This window comes from Dendrobates tinctorius, unplaced genomic scaffold (genome assembly GCF_039654945.1).
Source record: "Dendrobates tinctorius isolate UK_male_01 unplaced genomic scaffold, ASM3965494v1 ptg000010l, whole genome shotgun sequence".
NCBI classification, from domain to species: domain Eukaryota; kingdom Metazoa; phylum Chordata; class Amphibia; order Anura; family Dendrobatidae; genus Dendrobates; species Dendrobates tinctorius.
In genome coordinates this window covers 11,081,166-11,105,489 of record NW_027361678.1, presented here as the reverse complement: position 1 = coordinate 11,105,489, position 24,324 = coordinate 11,081,166, and the positions used below count along the sequence as shown (strand labels likewise).

The following is a 24,324-nucleotide window of genomic DNA, read 5'->3' as shown; positions in this document are numbered from 1 at the left end:
CCGGAGAATCCTCCGGTTCTCCGGTGGGCCAGTCGCTGTATATATATATATATATATATATATATTTACCGCATTCTCAGTAACAGTATAACTCTATGGTCCTAGAGGTGCGGGGGCCACATAAAACTTGTGCTGGGGGCCCTGTGATTTCTGTGTACTCCCCTGCTGCACGGCGCTGATAATGAGGGCAATCTGGCCTGTAACTGAGCCGGAGGCTCCAGGGGTCCGATGGTTACCGAGGACAGCCACCTCTGTCTCTAGTCTAGGCCAACTCTGACTGGTTACAAGGAAATCCACCGCTATCTCTAGGCCGTCGCTGACTGGTTACCATGGAAACTTGCCGCTGTCTGGTTATCATGGAAACCAGCCGCCATCTCTACGTAACCACTGGCTGGTTACCATGGAAATCTACCGCTATCTGGTTACCATGGAAACCCGCTCTGCCACTAGGCTGCCACTAGGCTGCCGCTGACGCACTCTCATGCTCCTGCACGTACGACGCTCACAACTTCCACCAAGAAGATGGCGGCGCTGTGTCCTGTCCCCGCCCACTGAGGACTTTGTAATCGCGGAGAATCATGGGAATGAGGCATCTCCGGAAAGAAATGGGGGAGCGGTGAGGACCGGGCGTGCGGAGATGGCAGGGCACGGGGACGGAGAGGCAGGACTATTAGCACAGTGCTGACACGTGCGGTTCTTGTTGCGGCACCGTGACCTCTGTAGCAGGGGGCGCTGACTGCAGATGGGAATAATGTGCAGAGAGCTGTGTGGTGTCGCAGTAATGTGCACGACGTCCTGTTAGGTGCAGGAATCGCGCAGGCTGGGGTCTGTGAGTAGTGGTGGAGGAGTGTAATAATGGTGAGGGGCAGCGGAGGAGGAGGAATTTAATGGTGATGGGCAGAGGAGGGATATAATAATGGTGAGGGGTGGCAGAGGAGGGATATAATAATGGTGAGGGGCAGCAGAGGAGGGATATAATAATGGTGAGGGGCGGAGGAGTGCAGTAATGGTGAGGCATGGCAGAGGAGAAATATAATGGCGAGGGGCGAAGCAGGATTAGTGTAATAATGGGGAGGGGCGGAGGAGGAGGAATATAATGGTGAGAGGCAAAGGAGGAGGAGGAGTGTAATCATGGTGAGGGGCGGCGGAGGAGGATTATAATGGTGAGGGGCGGAGGAGGAGTGCAGTAATGGTGAGGGGTGGCAGAGGAGAAATATAATGGCGAGGGGCGAAGGAGGATTAGTGTAATAACGGGGAGGGGCGAAGGAGGATTAGTGTAATAATGGGGAGGGGCGGAGGAGGAGGAATATAATGGTGAGAGGCAAAGGAGGAGGAGTGTAATCATGGTGAGGGGCAGCGGAGAAGGAATATAATGGTGAGGGGTGGCAGAGGAGGAATATAATAATGGTGAGGGGCGGAGGAGGAATATAATAATGGTGAGGGGCGGAGGAGGAGTGCAGTAATGGTGAGGCGTGGCAGAGGAGAAATATAATGGCGAGGGGCGAAGAAGGATTAGTGTAATAATGGGGAGACGCGAAGGAGGATTAGTGTAATAATGGCAAGGGGTGAAGGAGGATTAGTGTAATAATAATAATGGGGAGGGGCGAAGGAGGATTAGTGTAATAATGGGGAGGGGCGGAGGAGGAGGAATATAATGGTGAGAGGCAAAGGAGGAGGAGTGTAATCATGGTGAGGGACAGCGGAGGAGGAGGATTATAATGGTGAGGGGCGGAGGAGTGCAGTAATGGTGAGGGGTGGCAGAGGAGAAATATAATGGCGAGGGGCGAAGGAGGATTAGTGTAATAACGGGGAGGGGCGAAGGAGGATTAGTGTAATAATGGGGAGGGGCGGAGGAGGAGGAATATAATGGTGAGAGGCAAAGGAGGAGGAGTGTAATCATGGTGAGGGGCAGCGGAGGAGGAGGATTATAATGGTGAGGGGCGGAGGAGTGCAGTAATGGTGAGGGGTGGCAGAGGAGAAATATAATGGCGAGGGGCGAAGGAGGATTAGTGTAATAACGGGGAGGGGCGAAGGAGGATTAGTGTAATATTGGGGAGGGGCGGAGGAGGAGGAATATAATGGTGAGAGGCAAAGGAGGAGGAGTGTAATCATGGTGAGGGGCAGCGGAGAAGGAATATAATGGTGAGGGTTCGCAGAGGAGGAATATAATAATGGTGAGGGGCGGAGGAGGAGTGCAGTAATGGTGAGGCGTGGCAGAGGAGAAATATAATGGCGAGGGGCGAAGGAGGATTAGTGTAATAATGGCGAGGGGCGAAGGAGGATTAGTGTAATAATGGCGAGGGGCGAAGGAGGATTAGTGTAATGGCGAAGGGCGAAGGAGGATTAGTGTAATAATGGGGAGACGCGAAGGAGGATTAGTGTAATAATGGCAAGGGGCGAAGGAGGATTAGTGTAATAATGGGGAGGGGCGAAGGAGGATTAGTGTAATAATGGGGAGGGGCGGAGGAGGAGGAATATAATGGTGAGAGGCAAAGGAGGAGGAGTGTAATCATGGTGAGGGGCGGTGGAGGAGGAATATAATGGTGAGGGGCGGAGGAGGAGTGCAGTAATGGTGAGGCGTGGCAGAGGAGAAATATAATGGCGAGGGGCGAAGGAGGATTAGTGTAATAATGGCGAGGGGCGAAGGAGGATTAGTGTAATAATGGCGAGGGGCGAAGGAGGATTAGTGTAATAATGGCGAGGGGCGAAGGAGGATTAGTGTAATAATGGCGAGGGGCGAAGGAGGATTAGTGTAATAATGGCGAGGGGCGAAGGAGGATTAGTGTAATAATGGCGAGGGGCGAAGGAGGATTAGTGTAATAATGGCGAGGGGCAGAGGAGGAGGAATATAATGGTGAGAGGCAAAGGAGGAGGAGTGTAATCATGTGAGGGGCGGAGGAGGAGGAATATAATGGTGAGGGGCGAAGGAGGATTAGTGTAATAATGGGGAGGGGCGAAGGAGGAGGAATATAATGGTGAGAGGCAAAGGAGGAGGAGTGTAATCATGGTGAGGGGCGGAGGAAGAGGAATATAATGGTGAGGGGCGGAGGAGTGTAGTAATGGTGAGGGGTGGCAGAGGAGAAATATAATGGGGAGGGGCGAAGGAGGATTAGTGTAATAATGGGGAGGGGCGAAGGAGGATTAGTGTAATAATGGGGAGGGGCGGAGGAGGAGGAATATAATGGTGAGAGGCAAAGGAGGAGGAGTGTAATGGTGAGGGGCAGCGGAGAAGGAATATAATGGTGAGGGGTGGCAGAGGAGGAATATAATAATGGTGAGGGGCGGAGGAGGAGTGCAGTAATGGTGAGGCGTGGCAGAGGAGAAATATAATGGCGAGGGGCAAAGGAGGATTAGTGTAATAATGGCGAGGGGCGAAGGAGGATTAGTGTAATAATGGCGAGGGGCGAAGGAGGATTAGTGTAATAATGGCGAGGGGCGAAGGAGGATTAGTGTAATAATGGCGAGGGGCGAAGGAGGATTAGTGTAATAATGGCGAGGGGCGAAGGAGGATTAGTGTAATAATGGCGAGGGGCGAAGGAGGATTAGTGTAATAATGGCGAGGGGCGAAGGAGGATTAGTGTAATAATGGCGAGGGGCGAAGGAGGATTAGTGTAATAATGGCGAGGGGAGAAGGAGGATTAGTGTAATAATGGCGAGGGGCGAAGGAGGATTAGTGTAATAATGGCGAGGGGCGAAGGAGGATTAGTGTAATAATGGCGAGGGGCGAAGGATTAATGTAATAATGGGGAGGGGCAGAGGAGGAGGAATATAATGGTGAGAGGCAAAGGAGGAGGAGTGTAATCATGTGAGGGGCGGAGGAGGAGGAATATAATGGTGAGGGGCGAAGGAGGATTAGTGTAATGGGGAGGGGCGAAGGAGGATTAGTGTAATAATGGGGAGGGGCGAAGGAGGATTAGTGTAATAATGGGGAGGGGCGAAGGAGGATTAGTGTAATAATGGGGAGGGGCGGAGGAGGAGGAATATAATGGTGAGAGGCAAAGGAGGAGGAGTGTAATCATGGTGAGGGGCAGCGGAGAAGGAATATAATGGTGAGGGGTGGCAGAGGAGGAATATAATAATGGTGAGGGGCGGAGGAGGAATATAATAATGGTGAGGGGCGGAGGAGGAGTGCAGTAATGGTGAGGCGTGGCAGAGGAGAAATATAATGGCGAGGGGCGAAGGAGGATTAGTGTAATAATGGCGAGGGGCGAAGTAGGATTAGTGTAATAATGGCGAGGGGCGAAGGAGGATTAGTGTAATAATGGGAAGGGGCGAAGGAGGATTAGTATAATAATGGGGAGGGGCGGAGGAGGAGGAATATAATGGTGAGAGGCAAAGGAGGAGGAATATAATGGTGAGGGGCGGCAGAGGAGGAATATAATAATGGTGAGGGGCGGAGGAGGAGTGCAGTAATGGTGAGGCGTGGCAGAGGAGAAATATAATGGCGAGGGGCGAAGAAGGATTAGTGTAATGGGAGACGCGAAGGAGGATTAGTGTAATAATGGCAAGGGGTGAAGGAGGATTAGTGTAATAATAATAATGGGGAGGGGCGAAGGAGGATTAGTGTAATAATGGGGAGGGGCGGAGGAGGAGGAATATAATGGTGAGAGGCAAAGGAGGAGGAATGTAATGGTGAGGGACAGCGGAGGAGGAGGATTATAATGGTGAGGGGCGGAGGAGTGCAGTAATGGTGAGGGGTGGCAGAGGAGAAATATAATGGCGAGGGGCGAAGGAGGATTAGTGTAATAACGGGGAGGGGCGAAGGAGGATTAGTGTAATAATGGGGACGGGCGGAGGAGGAGGAATATAATGGTGAGAGGCAAAGGAGGAGGAGTGTAATCATGGTGAGGGGCAGCGGAGGAGGAGGATTATAATGGTGAGGGGCGGAGGAGTGCAGTAATGGTGAGGGGTGGCAGAGGAGAAATATAATGGCGAGGGGCGAAGGAGGATTAGTGTAATAACGGGGAGGGGCGAAGGAGGATTAGTGTAATAATGGGGAGGGGCGGAGGAGGAGGAATATAATGGTGAGAGGCAAAGGAGGAGGAGTGTAATTATGGTAAGGGGCAGCGGAGAAGGAATATAATGGTGAGGGTTCGCAGAGGAGGAATATAATAATGGTGAGGGGCGGAGGAGGAGTGCAGTAATGGTGAGGCGTGGCAGAGGAGAAATATAATGGCGAGGGGCGAAGGAGGATTAGTGTAATAATGGCGAGGGGAGAAGGAGGATTAGTGTAATAATGGCGAGGGGCGAAGGAGGATTAGTGTAATGGCGAAGGGCAAAGGAGGATTAGTGTAATAATGGTGAGGGGCGAAGGAGGATTAGTGTAATAATGGGGAGACGCGAAGGAGGATTAGTGTAATAATGGCAAGGGGCGAAGGAGGATTAGTGTAATAATGGGGAGGGGCGAAGGAGGATTAGTGTAATAATGGGGAGGGGCGGAGGAGGAGGAATATAATGGTGAGAGGCAAAGGAGGAGGAGTGTAATCATGGTGAGGGGCGGTGGAGGAGGAATATAATGGTGAGGGGCGGAGGAGGAGTGCAGTAATGGTGAGGCGTGGCAGAGGAGAAATATAATGGCGAGGGGCGAAGGAGGATTAGTGTAATAATGGCGAGGGGCGAAGGAGGATTAGTGTAATAATGGCGAGGGGCGAAGGAGGATTAGTGTAATAATGGCGAGGGGCGAAGGAGGATTAGTGTAATAATGGCGAGGGGCGAAGGAGGATTAGTGTAATAATGGCGAGGGGCGAAGGAGGATTAGTGTAATAATGGCGAGGGGCGAAGGAGGATTAGTGTAATAATGGCGAGGGGCGAAGGAGGATTAGTGTAATAATGGCGAGGGGCGAAGGAGGATTAGTGTAATAATGGCGAGGGGCGAAGGAGGATTAGTGTAATAATGGCGAGGGGCGAAGGAGGATTAGTGTAATAATGGCGAGGGGCGAAGGAGGATTAGTGTAATAATGGCGAGGGGCGAAGGAGGATTAGTGTAATAATGGGGAGGGGCAGAGGAGGAGGAATATAATGGTGAGAGGCAAAGGAGGAGGAGTGTAATCATGTGAGGGGCGGAGGAGGAGGAATATAATGGTGAGGGGCGAAGGAGGATTAGTGTAATAATGGGGAGGGGCGAAGGAGGAGGAATATAATGGTGAGAGGCAAAGGAGGAGGAGTGTAATCATGGTGAGGGGCGGAGGAAGAGGAATATAATGGTGAGGGGCGGAGGAGTGTAGTAATGGTGAGGGGTGGCAGAGGAGAAATATAATGGGGAGGGGCGAAGGAGGATTAGTGTAATAATGGGAGGGGCGAAGGAGGGTTAGTGTAATAATGGGGAGGGGCGGAGGAGGAGGAATATAATGGTGAGAGGCAAAGGAGGAGGAGTGTAATCATGGTGAGGGGCAGCGGAGAAGGAATATAATGGTGAGGGGTGGCAGAGGAGGAATATAATAATGGTAAGGGGCGGAGGAGGAGTGCAGTAATGGTGAGGCGTGGCAGAGGAGAAATATAATGGCGAGGGGCAAAGGAGGATTAGTGTAATAATGGCGAGGGGCGAAGGAGGATTAGTGTAATAATGGCGAGGGGCGAAGGAGGATTAGTGTAATAATGGCGAGGGGCGAAGGAGGATTAGTGTAATAATGGCGAGGGGCGAAGGAGGATTAGTGTAATAATGGCGAGGGGCGAAGGAGGATTAGTGTAATAATGGCGAGGGGCGAAGGAGGATTAGTGTAATAATGGCGAGGGGCGAAGGAGGATTAATGTAATAATGGCGAGGGGCGAAGGAGGATTAGTGTAATAATGGCGAGGGGCGAAGGAGGATTAGTGTAATAATGGCGAGGGGCGAAGGAGGATTAGTGTAATAATGGCGAGGGGCGAAGGAGGATTAGTGTAATAATGGCGAGGGGCGAAGGAGGATTAGTGTAATAATGGCGAGGGGCGAAGGATTAATGTAATAATGGGGAGAGGCAGAGGAGGAGGAATATAATGGTGAGAGGCAAAGGAGGAGGAGTGTAATCATGTGAGGGGCGGAGGAGGAGGAATATAATGGTGAGGGGCGAAGGAGGATTAGTGTAATAATGGGGAGGGGCGAAGGAGGATTAGTGTAATAATGGGGAGGGGCGAAGGAGGATTAGTGTAATAATGGGGAGGGGCGAAGGAGGATTAGTGTAATAATGGGGAGGGGCGGAGGAGGAGGAATATAATGGTGAGAGGCAAAGGAGGAGGAGTGTAATCATGGTGAGGGGCAGCGGAGAAGGAATATAATGGTGAGGGGTGGCAGAGGAGGAATATAATAATGGTGAGGGGCGGAGGAGGAGTGCAGTAATGGTGAGGCGTGGCAGAGGAGAAATATAATGGCCAGGGGCGAAGGAGGATTAGTGTAATAATGGCGAGGGGCGAAGGAGGATTAGTGTAATAATGGGAAGGGGCGAAGGAGGATTAGTATAATAATGGGGAGGGGCGGAGGAGGAGGAATATAATGGTGAGAGGCAAAGGAGGAGGAATATAATGGTGAGGGGCGGCAGAGGAGGAATATAATAATGGTGAGGGGCGGAGGAGGAGTGCAGTAATGGTGAGGCGTGGCAGAGGAGAAATATAATGGCGAGGGGCGAAGAAGGATTAGTGTAATAATGGGGAGACGCGAAGGAGGATTAGTGTAATAATGGCAAGGGGTGAAGGAGGATTAGTGTAATAATAATGGGGAGGGGCGAAGGAGGATTAGTGTAATAATGGGGAGGGGCGGAGGAGGAGGAATATAATGGTGAGAGGCAAAGGAGGAGGAGTGTAATCATGGTGAGGGGCGGCGGAGGAGGAATATAATGGTGAGGGGCGGAGGAGGACTGCAGTAATGGTGAGGCGTGGCAGAGGAGAAATATAATGGCGAGGGGCGAAGGAGGATTAGTGTAATGGGAGGGGCGAAGGAGGATTAGTGTAATAATGGCGAGGGGCGAAGGAGGATTAGTGTAATAATGGCGAGGGGCGAAGTAGGATTAGTGTAATAATGGCGAGGGGCGAAGGAGGATTAGTGTAATAATGGCGAGGGGCGAAGGAGGATTAGTGTAATAATGGCGAGGGGCGAAGGAGGATTAGTGTAATAATGGCGAGGGGCGAAGGAGGATTAGTGTAATAATGGCGAGGGGCGAAGGAGGATTAGTGTAATAATGGCGAGGGGCGAAGGAGGATTAGTGTAATAATGGCGAGGGGCGAAGGAGGATTAGTGTAATAATGGCGAGGGGCGAAGGAGGATTAGTGTAATAATGGCGAGGGGCGAAGGAGGATTAGTGTAATAATGGCGAGGGGCGGAGGAGGAGGAATATAATGGTGAGAGGCAAAGGAGGAGGAGTGTAATCATGGTGAGGGGCGGCGGAGGAGGAGGAATATAATGGTGAGGGGCAGAGGAGGAATATAATAAGGCTGTGTGCACACAATGCGTTTTTTTAAGCGTTTCCGCAGCGTTTGAGCCGGATCAGACGCTCCAGAAACGCTTAAAAGATGCATCAAATTAATTAGCATGCGTTTTTGGCTTTCTGTGCCAATGCATGCGTTTTTAACCGCTCAGGAATCGCTTAGCGGCTAAAAACGCAGCATGCTCATTAATTTCCGCATTGCTGAGCGTTTTTAGCCATCCCCAATGATCCCAGAAATCGCGTGTCAAAAAACGCGTCAAAAAACGCGCGGAAAAAGACGCGCGATTTCTGGGAAGGGGATCCTTTTCCTGAGCGTTTAAAAACGCTAGCGTGGGCACATAGCCTGATGGTGAGGGGCGGAGGAGGAGTGCAGTAATGGTGAGGCGTGGCAGAGGAGAAATATAATGGTGAGAGGTATAATAATTGTGAGGGGCGGCAGAGGAGGAGTGTAATAATGGTGAGGGACCAAGGAGGAATACAGTGTTATGAAAAAGTGTTTGCCCCCTTCATGATTTCCTATTCTCTTGCATGTTTGTCACACTTAAATGTTTCCCATCAACAAACAAATGTGAATATTAGACAAAGATAACACAAGTAATCACAAAAATGCAGTTTATAAATGAATGTGTTTATTATTAGGCTATGTGCACACGCTGCGGTTTTTGCTGTGGATCCGCTGTGGATCTGCAGCAGATCTGCAGACAGTGTACAGTAGCATGTTATCCTATGTGATTTACATTCTGCTGTGCACATGCTGCGGATTTTTAACTGCAGAAAAGCTGCGGTTTTGATTCCGCAGAAAGAAATGACATGTCAATTCTTTCTGCGGATTCCGCTGCGGTTTACCACCTATTCCATTGTCCAGGTGTCAAACCGCAGGTAAAACCGCAGGTCATTTTAGCTGCGGTTTTACCTGCGGATCCGCAGATACCAATCCGCGGGTGAATCCGCAGCGTGTGCACATAGCCTAAAGGGAATAACAAATCCAAACTTACAGGGCCCTGTATGAAAAAGTGATTGCCCCTAAACCTAATAACAGGTTGGGCCGCCCTTCTTAGCAACAACTTCAATCAAGCATCTGCGATAACTGGCAATGGGTCTTTTACAACGCTCTGGAGGAATTTTGGCCACTCATTTTTGCAGAATTTTTGTAATTCAACCACATTTGAAGTTTCCGAGCATTATCCGCCTTTTTAAGGACATGACACTCCCATGGGCTTGGAATGCAGTGAATATTCATTTTTCTTAAGTAGCGGCACACATGACCGCTGGCAACTACAGGAAGCCTGCGTCTGACACTGTGCGCGCTACAGAAGAGCTATGAATACTCACTGCTCTGCTTTCACACAGTTTCGGCGTGCAGAGCAGGGAGTATTCCGGCAGCTGCCATTCGGCTTTCAAGCAGCACATGACGTCCCTGCCATGCGCTGCTTACAAGCATAAGCAGCTGCTGGCATCGGAACAAGATGCGAGGGAGCGCTGGCGAGGTAAGTGTAATATTTTTTGTTTTCTAATGGGGCCATGCTTACCAGGATAGGTGTGGGGGGCAATTGTACCAGGACTGGGATGGGGGCCAATCATACCAGGTTAAGAATGGGGCCATGCATACTAGGACGAGATGGGGACCCTGCATACCAGGATAGTGATGAGGGCGATCATTCCTGCCAGGAGAGAGATAAAGGGGAACCATTCCTACCATGATAGGGATGAGGTGGACATGCCTACCAGGCTATAGATAAGGGGGACATGCATATCAGGCTAGGGATGAGGAGGCATGCATACCAGGATGAGGGCCTTACATACCAGGATAGGGATGAGGGGGACCATATTTACCATGATAGGGGATAAACTGACCACATTTTTTGCTTCAATTTTTTTTCCTAATTTCCTCCTCCCTGTGCACCTTATGGTCCTGTGCGTCTTATAGTCCAAAAATACGATACATTTATTTTTATTATGCCATTCTGAGGTGGACTTGCTGGTGTGTTTTGGATCTTTGTCCTGCTGCATAATCCAAGTGCGCTTCAGCTTTAGGTCACGATAAGATGGCCAGAAATTCTCCTTCAGGATTTTTGGTAGACAGCAGAATTCACGGTTCCATTTGCCGCGGCAAGTCTTCTAGGTTCTAAAGCAGCAAAACAGCCTCAGAATATCACACTACCACCACCATATTTTATTGTTGGTATGGTGATCCTTTTCAGGGATGCTGGGTTCCTTCTACGCCAGATGTAGTGGGAGATATACCTTCCAAAAAGTTCATCTTTTGTCTCGTCAGTCCGCAGAATATTCTCCCCTAAGTCTTGGGGATCATCAAGATGTTTTCTGGCAAAACTGAGACAAGCCTTTATGTTCTTATTGCTCAGCGGTGGTTTTCTTCTTGAAACTCTGCCATGCAGGCCATTTTTGACCAGTTTCTCTCTTATGGTGGCGTCATGAACACTGACCTTAAGTGAGGCAAATGAGGCCTGCAGTACTTTGGATGTTGTTGGGGCCTTTGTGACCTCTTGGATGAGTTGTCGCTGCGCTCATGGGATAATTTTGGTTGGCTGGCCACTTCTGGGAAGGTTCCCACTGTTCCATGTTTTTGCCTTTTGTGGATAATAGCTCTACTGTGGTTCGCTGGAGTCCCAAAGCTTTAGAAATTGCTTTATGGCCTTTTCCAGACTGATAGATCTCAGTTACTTTGTTTTTCATTTATTCCAGAATTTCTTTGAATTGCAGCATGATGTCTAGCTTTTGAGGAACTTTTTGATTACTTCACATTGTCAGTGTCACGGGGCAGTAGGGAAGAAACAGGAGACGTGGAAACTGGGGCCCTGAACTGCTCCTCAGGCTAAGGTGGTGCCCTGACTTTCCTTAACTTGGAGGTACACTTGAAGGTAGTGAGGCCCCAGTCCCCGACCTGTCCCTATCTCCTGTTTAGCCCTGAGCTAAACCACCAACCCCCTCCCCAGGAGGTGAGACAGGGAATAAAGTGAACTGCACCAATAACACAAAAGGAAAAGATAAAACAGACACTACAGGGTTAAAGCAACTAAAAACCAAAACTTAGCTTTATCTGCTGCCATTGCTCCAAGCAGCAGAGAAAGGCACCCGATCAGCATCCAGCAGCAACACCACTGCTCCCGATAAGTAAGCTGAACCCGCTCTGCACCAGGTAGGTCCAGTCTTCACCAAGGTTGGTTAGCAAATGACCAGTATTACCAACCGTGAATTGCAGCACCAGGTGGCCTTATAAAGGGAAGTGGGAGTAGTCACCACCTGCTGACTAACTAAACATGTAGTAACAACAGCGGCCACCGGGGGGGGGGGGAAACCCAGCAGCCAACCAACTACAGTTGTAGTAACGCCAGCGGCCACCGGGGGCAAAAACCCATATTAACCCCCGGGGGCCAGAAAGAAAAAAGGTTTATATAAGAGAGTCCAGACTCTGACACAGATCTAACAATGGATCGTGACAGTCAGGCTCTTCCTATTTAAGTGATTTCTTGATTGAGAAAAGGTGTGGCAGGAATCAGGCTTGGGCGTGGCTAGGGAATGTGAACTTCCCAAAGATGTGATAAACCACACAGAGTCTTGTAGGTTTGGATTTCTTTTCCCCTTTAAAATAAAGGCCTTCATTTAAAAACTGCATTTTGTGTTTACTTGTGTTACCTTTGTCTAATATTTAAATTTTTTCAGAGCACTGTATAATAATGGTTAGGAGCAGGGCAGCAGAGGGAGAAAATTATAATTATGGTGAGGGGCTGAGGAGCAATAGAAAAATGGTGATGGATGGAAGAAGAATGTAATATTTAGTGGGGAGGGGCAATGGAGGAGAAATATAATAATGGTGAGGGGTGGAAGAGGAATATAATGGTGAGGGGCAGTGGAGGAGGAATATAATACTGGGGAGGAGGAGGAGGAATATAATGTGGGGGGCGGAGGAGGAATATAGTAAAGGTGAGGGGCGGTGGAGGAGGAATATAGTAAAGGTGAGGGGCGGCAGAGAATGAATGTAGTAATAATGGTGAGGGGCGGAGGAGGAATATAATGATGGTGAGGGTCGGAAGAAGAATATAATAATGAGGGGAGGAGGAATATAATGGTGAGGGGCAGCGGATGAGGAATATAATAATGGGGAGAGGAGGCGGAATATAGTAATGGTGAGGGGCGGCGGAGCAGGAATGTAGTAATAATGGTGAGAGGCGGAGGAGGAATCTAATTATGGTGAGGGGCAGCAAAGGGAATGTAGTACTAATGGTGAGGGGCGGAGGAGGAATGTAGTAATAATGGTGAAGAGCGGTGAATGAGGAATATAATAATGGTGAGGGGCGGTGGAGGAGGAATATAATAATGGTGAGGTGTGACGGATGAGGAATATAATGGGGAGAGGAGGAGGAGAAAGAATGTTGTAATAATGGTAAAGGGCGGAGTAGAAATATAATAATGGTGAGGGGAGGGGCAGCGGAGGGGAATGTAGTAATAGTGAGAGGCGGTGGAGGAGGAATATAATAATGGTGATGGGATTAGGAGGAATATAATAATGGTGAGGGGCGATGGAGGAGGAATAGAATAATGGTGAGGGGCTGAGGAGAAATGTAGAGATAATGGTGAGGGGTGGCGGACGAGGAATATAATGGGAGGAGAAGGCATATAATAATGGGGAGGGGCTGAGGAGGAATATAATAATGGTGAGGGGCGGAGTAGGAATGTAGTAATGATAGTTAGGGAGGGAGTAGGAGAAATATAATAGTAGCCAGAGGCGGCGGAGGAGAAATATAATAATGGTGAGGGTGAGTAGGAGGAATATAATAATAGTGAGGGGTGGAGGAGGAATATAATAATGGTGAAGGGCAGCGGAGGAGGAATACAATAATGGTGAGGGGCGGAGGAGGAATGTAGTAATGATGGTTAGGGTCGGAGCAGGAGAAATATAATAGTGGTCAGAGGCGGCGGTGGAGGAATGTAGTAATAATGGTGAGGGGTGGAGGATGAATGTAGTAGTAATGGTGAGGGGCGGAGTAGGAATGTAGTAATAATGGTGAGGGGCGGATGAGGAATGTAATGATGAGGGGCGGCGGAGGAGGAAAATATCAATGGGGAGGAAAAGGAATATAATATTGATGAAGGGTGGAGATGGAATGCAGAAAAAATGGTGAGGGGTGGAGGAAGAATGTAGTAATTATGGTGAGGAGCGAAGGAGGAATATAATAATGGTGAGGGGTGGAGTAGGAATGTAGTAATGATGGTTAGTAACGGAGCAGGAAAAATATAATACTGGTCAGAGGCATCGGAGGAGGAATATAATGGTGAGAGGCAGAGGAGGAATGTAGTAATGGTGAGGGGATGACGAGGAATGTTATAATAATGGTGAGGGGGGGAGGAGGAATATAATAATGGTGAGGGGCAGAGGAGGAATGTAGAAATAATGGTGAGGGGCAGAGGAGGAATATAATGGTGAGGGGTGGAGGAACAATGTAATAATGGAGAGGGGCAGCGGAGGAGGAATATAATGGTGAGGGGCGGAGGAGAAATGTAGTAATAATTGTGAGGGACAGAGGAGAAATATAATGGTGAGGGGCGGAGGAGGAATATAATAATGGTGGAGGAGGACTGTAGTAATAATGGTGAGGGACAGCGGAGGAGGAATATAATATTGGTGAGGAGCGGAAGAGGAATGCAGTAATAATGGTTAGGGACGGAGCAGTAGAAATATAATAGTGTTCAGAGGTGGCGAAGGAGTTATATAATAATGGTGAGGTGCGGAGGAGAAATGGTAATAATGAAGAGAAGCCGGGTAGCAGTGGATGCATCATTGACTGCGTAGAGGGTCAAACACTGTACTAATGTGTATAATTTTCATTTGTCTCAGACACTACCCATTACGCCTCCTCTCTTGTTCCTTGCAGGCCTCGTCTGGACATACTCTTCCTGAGTCGCTTCCTGACTCTCCAGTCTGTGCTGTTTCCAGGATGGGCCTCAGAGAACACTCTAATGCTGCTGACGTTACTGGTAGTGGCACTGACAGGTCTGTAACATACAAAATAATCTGTGTGTGATAAGCACAGAACGGTATAATCTGTGTGTGATCGGTACAGGGCGGTATAGTCTGTATGGTCAGTACAGGGTGGTATAATCTGTGTGTAATCGGTGCAGGGCGGTATAGTCTGTGTGTAATCAGTATAGGGTGGTGTAGTCTGTGTGTGATTAGTACAGGGCGGTATAGTCTGTGATCAGTACAGGGCAGTGTAGTCTGTGTATGATCAGTACAGGGTGGTATAGTCACTCATGTCAGTTGATGGGACTACTGCTTCCATCAGCCAACACCTGCTGCCGCTAATAACAGTGAGAGCAGGAGCAGCTGATGAGAGTATTGATCAGCCGGCTCCTACAATGTAAATAAATAATTTTTTTTAAAACCTGCTTGGGTTCCCCTGTATTTTTGAAAACCAGCCAGGCAAAACTCACAACTGGGGGCAGCAACCCTCAGCTGTCAGCAGGGTCGGACTAGCTCACTGGAGGAGTCTCTGGTGGTCCCAAGCACTGAGACCTAATGGCATACAGGGCTGGCAGCTGCCTAGTGCCCCCGCTGCTCCAGGGGGCCCTCAGCTACTGGCATGTTGCTAATAGAAGCACACCACACAGCTGCTATGGGGCCTGTGAGTCAGGGGGGCTTACCTGATGCCAACGGAACAGCAACGGGTGACAGGAGGCAGAAGCCGGCTGCTGCAGCTTAAGCCTGTCCCCGCTGCTAAAGAAAAAATGAATAGTCACTGCTTCCCACGCCCCCATGGGCATGGAGAGGAGTGAAAATTCATTTCACTTTAACAGCAGGCCGTGTTAGCCTTAGGCTGGGGCTAACACTACCCGCTATCTGGGCCAGCAAACCAAGGCCCCCGATCCCCCCAGGGTCCCTCAGCCCATACGACCGCTATTGGGCCCGAAGGTCAGGGCTGTCCCCCAGTGCGCGCCACATTCAACTGTATCAGCATCATAGATGCCGATACAGTTGAAAGCAATAATGGATGAGAGAGTGTCAGATGACACTCCCTCTCCCATCATTTCCCTCTGCATCTGACACAACTGGTGCACGATGATGTCAATTCAGCGTGTACCCGCTGTGTGCCAGGCAGACAGCAGTGCAGCTGCTGATACCGGAGCAGAGCTGGGATGAGAGAGGGAGGAGAGGGGAGGATTGTGTTTGTTTTATATAATAATAATCTTTATTTTTATATAGCGCTAACATATTCCGCAGCGCTTTACAGTTTGCACACATTTCATCACTGTCCCCGATGGGGCTCACAATCTGAATTCCCTATCAGTATGTCTTTGGAGTGTGGGAGGAAACCGGAGTGCCCGGAGGAAACACACGCAAACACGGGGAGAACATACAAACTCCTTGCAGATGTTGTCCTTGGAGGGATTCGAACCCAGGACCCCAGCGCTGCAATGCTAACCACTGAGCCACCGTGCTGCCTATATATATATATATATATATATATATATATATATATATATATATATATTAGTGAGTTCTGGTGGCCATGACACTGTAGGACTGCGAGGCTGCACTATACCCTATGAGAGGGGCTGCATTATACCCTATGAGGGGGGCTGCATTATACCCTATGAGGGGGCTACATTATACTATATGAGGGGGGCTGCATTATACCCTATGAGGGGGCTACATTATATTTTGTGGGGCTGTATTATACTATTAGAGGGGGCTGAATTATACGCTATGAGGGTGCTACATTATATTTTGTGGGGGGGTGCTTTATACTATCTTAGAGGGGCTGCATCATATTCTATGGGGGATGCATTTTTTTCTATGAGGGGGCTGCATTATACTATATAAGGGCTGCATTATATTCTGTGAGGGGGCTACATTATATTTTATGAGGGGGCTGCATTATACTATATGAGGGCTGCATTATATTCTACGAGGGGGGCTGGTTATCAAAAATACATGGGAACCCACGCCGTTTTTTTATTATTTATTTACATCACAGTAGCCGACTGAATACTCCCATCAGCTGCTCGTTCTCTCACTGTTTTTAGCGGCAGAAGGCGTCGGCTCATGGGAGCAGTAGTCCCATCTACTGACACCAGTCTCCTTTATACCTCTGATCACAGCTGTGGGCTCACGCTGTCATTTGACAGCATGGGAACCGAGGCTGTCTGATCGGCGGTAATGTTTTTAATGCTAATCAGAAGCGATGTTTGTCGCGCTGTGATGCACATGACAGCTCGACGAACTCCTGGTGTTCGGTGTCCGTCCTCGAACAGTAGGTGTTCGATACGGATGCCGAACTTTACTGTTCAGGTTCGCCATCTGTGTTTGTGAGTGATCAGTACAGGGCAGTATAGTCTGTGATCGTACAGAGCCGTGTAGTCTATGTGTGATCAGTACAGAGCGGTATAGTCTGTGTCTGATCATTACAGGGCAGCAGAGGCGTAGCTAGGGTTTTGGTTCGGGGGGGCGAAACTTCTGAGTGGGCCCCTACCAGAGAACCTCAGGAGATGACTGCGCTATTGCCAAAAAATATATTCCATTATTGCGGCGTCAGTGCGGGCCACAATAATGGAAGAGAGAGCATCACATGACGCTCCCTCTCCCATCATTACCCTCTTCCTCTGACACACAGAGGGTGCGCGATGACGTCACTTCATCGCGTCCCCTCTGTGTGCCGGTCTGACTGAAGCGCAGCTCCTGACATCAGAGCAGAGCCGCCGCTGAAATCAGCGTGGGAGCGAGGAAGAGAGGTGAGTATAGTTTTTTTTTTTAATTTATATAGTGAGTACTGGTTGCATGATTATGATACCCCGTATGGGGGGACAGCATAATACCTGTATGAGCAGGCAGCATGATATACCCCGTATGATGGGGGGCAGCATGATACCCCGTAGGAGTGGAGTAGTATGATACCCCGTATGAGGAGGGGGCGGCATTATATCCCGTATGATGGGGGGCAGCATGAAACCCTGTATAAGGGGGGCTGCATGATACCCCATATAAGGGAGGGCAGCATGATACTCTATGAGTGAGGCTGCATTATATTCTGAAGGGGCTACATTATATTTTTGGGGGGCGCTGTATTATACCATATGAAGGGGGCTACATTATAGAGAAAAAAAGAACAGAAAGAGAGAGAGAAAGAACAGAGAAAGAGGAAAGAACAGAGAGAAAGGAAGAACAGAGAGAGAAAGAAATAACAGAGAAAGAAAGATTAGAGAGAGAAAGAAAGATTAGAAGGAGAAAGAAAGAAAGAACAGAGAGAGAAAGAACAGAGAGAGAAAGAAAGAACAGAGAAAGAAAGAACAGAGAGAAATAAAGATTAGAGTGAAAGAAAGAAGGGAAAGAAAGAACAGAGAGAGAGAGAGAAAGGAAGAGGGGAAAGAAAGAACAGAGAGAAAGAACAGAGAGAAAGAAACAGAGAGAGAAAGAAAGATTCTATAAAGATACTATAGCAGCCCGGCTCCCATTGTAGTGCCCACCTGAGCCTCCCAGTGCAGGACATATCATGATCCGCTCACATGGCCGACATCCCCGAGTGCAAGGCGATCCCACTGTCGGAGGAGACGGTGATGAATCTGAAGCATTCCCAGAGGTGCCTCCATGATTCCATCACAATCTCCTCCCGAAATTACCTAATTTCCGGTCAGCTTCCAGCACGTCACTTTCGGTGGAACATCATGTTCAAATTTTAAAGTGCTCCTCGGGGCTCTGCCATGTAGTCCTGTGTCCACGGGAAAATTAAGCTCCCGACAGAAAAATCGAGACGGTTGGGAGGTATGAATGCTCCCCACCAGACACCTTGTACACGCATAGCTCCTCACACACACACGGTTCTGCTTTCTATGCCTCGTACACACACGGCTCCGCTCCGTACACCTCACATATACACGGCTCCACTCAGTACACACATGGCTTCACTCTGTAAACCTTGTATACATGCGGCTCTGCTCCGTACACCTCGTACACACGCGGCTCCGCTCCGTACACCTCGTACACACGCGGCTCCACTCCATACACCTCGTACACACTCGGCTCTGTACACCTCGCACACACGCGGCTCCGCTCCGTACACCTCCTACACACGCGGCGCGGCTCCGCTCCATGCACCTCGTACACACGCGGCTCCGCTCCATGCACCTCGTACACGCGGCTCTGCTCCGTACACCTCATACACACACGGCTCTGCTCCGTACACCTCGTACACACACAGCTCTGCTACATGCACCCTGTAAACCCCTCCAGACCCCACACAGAAACTTCCCTTCATCCAGCACCATGAGATCCAGCACAACAGAGTCCTGCATACACTGAGAGGCCCCTGATCATGTGACCCCTTACTCCTCCCCTCCTGTGACCTCATCACAGGTCCTGTGCACCCAGAAGAGATTAGAGCTACGCTACTGCTCCCATCCCAGCGCGCCATGACAACCAGAACAGCAGAGTGCTGCATAGTACATACAGTCAGTGAGGCCCCTGATCATGTGACCTCGACTCTTCCCCTCCTGTGACCTCATCACAGGTCCTGCGGCAGAGAAGAGAACATAGGGGCAGAGCAGGGAGATGATCGATTCTCCCTCTCTGCTGCTGATACAGTTAAGTGTAAATCCAGGTGGGCCCCCTCAGAGTGCGGGGCCCGGGGCGACCGCCCCCCCGGTAGCTACGTTACTGCAGGGCAGTATAGTCTGTGTGATCAGTACAGGTCGGTATAATCTGTGTGTGATCAGTGCAGAGCCGTATAGTCTGTCTTGAAAACAGTACAGGTCGGTATAGTCTGTGTATGATCAGTACAGGGCGGTATAGTCTGTGTGTGATCAATACAGGGCTGTATAGCCTGTGTGTGTTCAGTACAGGGCAGTATAGTCTGTGATCAGTACAGGTCGGTATAATCTGTGTGTGATCAGTACAGAGCCGTATAGTCTGTCTTGAAAACAGTACAGGTCGGTATAGTCTGTGTATGATCAGTACAGGGCGGTATAGTCTGTGTGTGATCAATACAGGGCTGTATAGCGTGTGTGTGATCAGTACAGGGCAGTATAGTCTGTGATCAGTACAGGTCGGTATAATCTGTGTGTGATCAGTACAGAGCCGTATAGTCTGTCTTGAAAACAGTATAGGTCGGTATAGTCTGTGTATGATCAGTACAGCGCGGTATAGTCTGTGTGTGATCAATACAGGGCTGTATAGCCTATGTGTGATCAGTACAGGGCAGTATAGTCTGTGTGATCAGTACAGGTCGGTATAATCTGTGTGTGATCAGTACAGAGCCGTATAGTCTGTCTTGAAAACAGTACAGGTCGGTATAGTCTGTGTATGATCAGTACAGGGCGGTATAGTCTGTGTGTGATCAATACAGGGCTGTATAGCCTGTGTGTGATCAGTACAGGGCGGTATAGTCTCTGTGTGATCAGTATAGGGCTGTATAGACTGCGTGATCAGTACAGGGAGGTATAGTCTGTGTGTGATCAGTACAGGGTGGTATTGTCTGTGTGTGATCAGTACAGGGTGGTATTGTCTGTGTGTGATCAGTAAAGGGCTGTATAGTCTGTGTGTGATCAGTACAGGGCAGTATACTCTGTGTATGATCAGTACAGGGAGGTATAGTCTGTGTGTGATCAGTACAGGTCTGTATAGTCTGTGTGTGATCAGTACAGGGCGGTATAGTCTGTGTGTGATCAGTACAGGGCTGTATAGTCTGTGTGATTAATACAGGGCGGTATAGTCTGTGTGTGATCAGTACAGGACGGTGTAGTCTGTGTGTGATCAGTACAGGTCAGTATAATCTGTGTGTGATCAGTACAGGGAGGTATAGTCTCTGTGATCTGTACAGGGCTGTATGGTCTGTGCGTGATCAGTACAGGGAGGCATAGACTGTGTGTGATCAGTACAGGGCTGTATAGTCTGTGTGATTAATACAGGGCGGTATAGTCTGTGTGTGATCAGTACAGGGCAGTATAGTCTGTGTGTGATCAGTACAGGGCAGTATAGTCTGTGTGTGATCAGTACAGGGCTGTATAGTCTGTGTGATCAGTACAGGGCTGTATAGTCTGTGTGATCAGCACAGGACGGTATAGTCTGTTTGTGATCAGTACAGGGCAGTATAGTCTGTTTGTGATCAGTACAGGGCAGTATAGTCTGTGTGTGATCAGTACAGGGCAGTATAGTCTGTGTGTGATCAGTACAGGGCTGTATAGTCTGTGTGTGATCAGTACAGGACGGTATAGTCTGTTTGTGATCAGTACAGGTCAGTAAAATCTGTGTGTGATCAGTACAGGGCTGTATAGTCTGTGTGTGATCAGTACAGGGCTGTATAGTCTGTGTGTGATCAGTACAGGGCTGTATAGTCTGTGATCAGTACAGGGCTGTATAGTCTGTGTGTGATCAGTATAGGATGGTATAGTCTGTTTGTGATCAGTACAGGGCAGTATAGTCTGTGTGTGATCAGTACAGGGCAGTATAGTCTGTGTGTGATCAGTACAGGGCAGTATAGTCTGTGATCAGTACAGGGCTGTATAGTCTGTGTGTGATCAGTACAGGGAGGTATAGTCTGTGTGTGATCAGTACAGGGCGGTATGACCTGTGTGTGATCAGTACAGGGCGGTATAATCTGTGTGATCAGTACAGGGCTGTATAGTCTGTGTGTGATCAGTACAGGACGGTATAGTCTGTTTGTGATCAGTACAGGTCAGTAAAATCTGTGTGTGATCAGTACAGGGCAATATAGTCTGTGTGTGATCAGTACAGGGCTGTATAGTCTGTGTGTGATCAGTACAGGATGGTATAGTCTGTGTGTGATCAGTACAGGGCTGTATAGTCTGTGTGATCAGTACAGGACGGTATAGTCTGTTTGTGATCAGTACAGGGCAGTATAGTCTGTGTGTGATCAGTACAGGGCAGTATAGTCTGTGTGTGATCAGTACAGGGCAGTATAGTCTGTGTGTGATCAGTACAGGGCTGTATAGTCTGTGTGTGATCAGTACAGGATGGTATAGTCTGTTTGTGATCAGTACAGGTCAGTAAAATCTGTGTGTGATCAGTACAGGGCTGTATAGTCTGTGTGTGAATAGTACAGGGCTGTATAGTCTGTGTGTGATCAGTACAGGGCTGTATAGTCTGTGATCAGTACAGGGCTGTATAGTCTGTGTGTGATCAGTATAGGATGGTATAGTCTGTTTGTGATCAGTACAGGTCAGTAAAATCTGTGTGATCAGTACAGGGCAGTATAGTCTGTGTGTGATCAGTACAGGGCAGTATAGTCTGTGATCAGTACAGGGCTGTATAGTCTGTGTGTGATCAGTACAGGGAGGTATAGTCTGTGTGTGATCAGTACAGGGCGGTATGACCTGTGTGTGATCAGTACAGGGCTGTATAGTCTGTGTGTGATCAGTACAGGGCTGTATAGTCTGTTTGTGATCAGTACAGGTCAGTATAGTCTGTGTGTGATCAGTACAGGGCAGTATAGTCTGTGTGATCAGTACAGGGCTGTATAGTCTGTGTGTGATCAGTACAGGGCAGTATAGTCTGTGTGATCAGTACAGGGCTGTATAGTCTGTGTGTGATCAGTACAGGATGGTATAGTCTGTGTGTGATCAGTACAGGGCTGTATAGTCTGTGTGTGATCAGTACAGGGCTGTATAATCTGTGTGTGATCAGTACAGGGAGATATAGTCTGTGTGTGATCAGTACAGGGAGGTATAGTCTGTGTGTGATCAGTACAGGGAGGTATAGTCTGTGTGTGATCAGTACAAGGCTGTCTAGTCTGTGTGTGATCAGTACAGGGCGGTATGACCTGTGTGTGATCAGTACAGGGCGGTATAATCTGTGTGATCAGTACAAGGCTGTATAGTTTGTGTGTGATCAGTACAGGACAGTATAGACTGTGTGTGATAAGTACAGGGCTGTATAGTCTGTGTGTGATCAGTACAGGGCGGTATGACCTGTGTGTGATCAGTACAGGGCTGTATAGTCTGTGTGTGATCAGTACAGGACGGTATAGTCTGTTTGTGATTTGTACAGGTCAGTAAAATCTGTGTGTGATCAGTACAGGGCAATATAGTCTGTGTGTGATCAGTACAGGGCTGTATAGTCTGTGTGTGATCAGTACAGGATGGTTTAGTCTGTGTGTGATCAGTACAGGGCTGTATAGTCTGTGTGATCAGTACAGGACGGTATAGTCTGTTTGTGATCAGTACAGGGTAGTATAGTCTGTGTGTGATCAGTACAGGGCAGTATAGTCTGTGTGTGATCAGTACAGGGCTGTATAGTCTGTGTGTGATCAGTACAGGACGGTATAGTCTGTTTGTGATCAGTACAGGTCAGTAAAATCTGTGTGTGATCAGTACAGGGCTGTATAGTCTGTGTGTGATCAGTACAGGGCTGTATAGTCTGTGTGTGATCAGTACAGGGCTGTATAGTCTGTGATCAGTACAGGGCTGTATAGTCTGTTTGTGATCAGTATAGGATGGTATAGTCTGTTTGTGATCAGTACAGGTCAGTAAAATCTGTGTGTGATCAGTACAGGGCTGTATAGTCTGTTTGTGATCAGTATAGGATGGTATAGTCTGTGTGTGATCAGTACAGGTCAGTAAAATCTGTGTGTGATCAGTACAGGGCTGTATAGTCTGTGTGTGATCAGTACAGGGCTGTATAGTCTGTGTGTGATCAGTACAGGGAGGTATAGTCTGTGTGTGATCAGTACAGGGCGGTATGACCTGTGTGTGATCAGTACAGGGCTGTATAGTCTGTGTGTGATCAGTACAGGGCTGTATAGTCTGTGTGTGATCAGTACAGGGCTGTATAGTCTGTGTGTGATCAGTACAGGGCTGTATAGTCTGTGATCAGTACAGGGCTGTATAGTCTGTGTGTGATCAGTATAGGATGGTATAGTCTGTTTGTGATCAGTACAGGGCAGTATAGTCTGTGTGTGATCAGTACAGGGCAGTATAGTCTGTGTGTGATCAGTACAGGGCAGTATAGTCTGTGATCAGTACAGGGCTGTATAGTCTGTGTGTGATCAGTACAGGACGGTATAGTCTGTTTGTGATCAGTACAGGTCAGTAAAATCTGTGTGTGATCAGTACAGGGCAATATAATCTGTGTGTGATCAGTACAGGGCTGTATAGTCTGTGTGTGATCAGTACAGGATGGTATAGTCTGTGTGTGATCAGTACAGGGCTGTATAGTCTGTGTGTGATCAGTACAGGACGGTATAGTCTGTTTGTGATCAGTACAGGTCAGTAAAATCTGTGTGTGATCAGTACAGGGCTGTATAGTCTGTGTGTGATCAGTACAGGGCTGTATAGTCTGTGTGTGATCAGTACAGGGCTGTATAGTCTGTGATCAGTACAGGGCTGTATAGTCTGTGTGTGATCAGTATAGGATGGTATAGTCTGTTTGTGATCAGTACAGGTCAGTAAAATCTGTGTGATCAGTACAGGGCAGTATAGTCTGTGTGTGATCAGTACAGGGCAGTATAGTCTGTGTGTGATCAGTACAGGGCAGTATAGTCTGTGATCAGTACAGGGCTGTATAGTCTGTGTGTGATCAGTACAGGGAGGTATAGTCTGTGTGTGATCAGTACAGGGCGGTATGACCTGTGTGTGATCAGTACAGGGCTGTATAGTCTGTGTGTGATCAGTACAGGACGGTATAGTCTGTTTGTGATCAGTACAGGTCAGTAAAATCTGTGTGTGATCAGTACAGGGCTGTATAGTCTGTGTGTGATCAGTACAGGGCTGTATAGTCTGTGTGTGATCAGTACAGGGCTGTATAGTCTGTGATCAGTACAGGGCTGTATAGTCTGTGTGTGATCAGTATAGGATGGTATAGTCTGTTTGTGATCAGTACAGGGCAGTATAGTCTGTGTGATCAGTACAGGGCAGTATAGTCTGTGTGTGATCAGTACAGGGCAGTATAGTCTGTGATCAGTACAGG

At 48.6% G+C, this 24,324-nt stretch overlaps 1 protein-coding gene across 6 annotated transcripts in view; it reads left to right on the top strand.

The window, feature by feature from the left end:
* The first annotated feature begins 476 nt into the window (after positions 1–476).
* ABCD4 (ATP binding cassette subfamily D member 4) overlaps positions 477–24,324 on the top strand; it is a 141,003-nt gene continuing 117,155 nt past the window's right edge. For 4 of the 6 annotated variants that reach the window (XR_012234364.1, XR_012234370.1, XR_012234362.1 and 1 more), the window contains exons 1-2: positions 477–616; positions 14,285–14,403. Coding sequence is in view for 1 of the 6 variants with exons in the window: in XM_073586800.1 (XP_073442901.1) it covers positions 579–616; positions 14,285–14,403 (157 nt within the window). In the remaining 5 variants the exon portion in view is untranslated. Of the gene's footprint in view, positions 617–14,283; positions 14,404–24,324 lie in introns of those variants that run through there. The other 2 variants (XM_073586800.1, XR_012234375.1) reach the window with 2 other exon arrangements.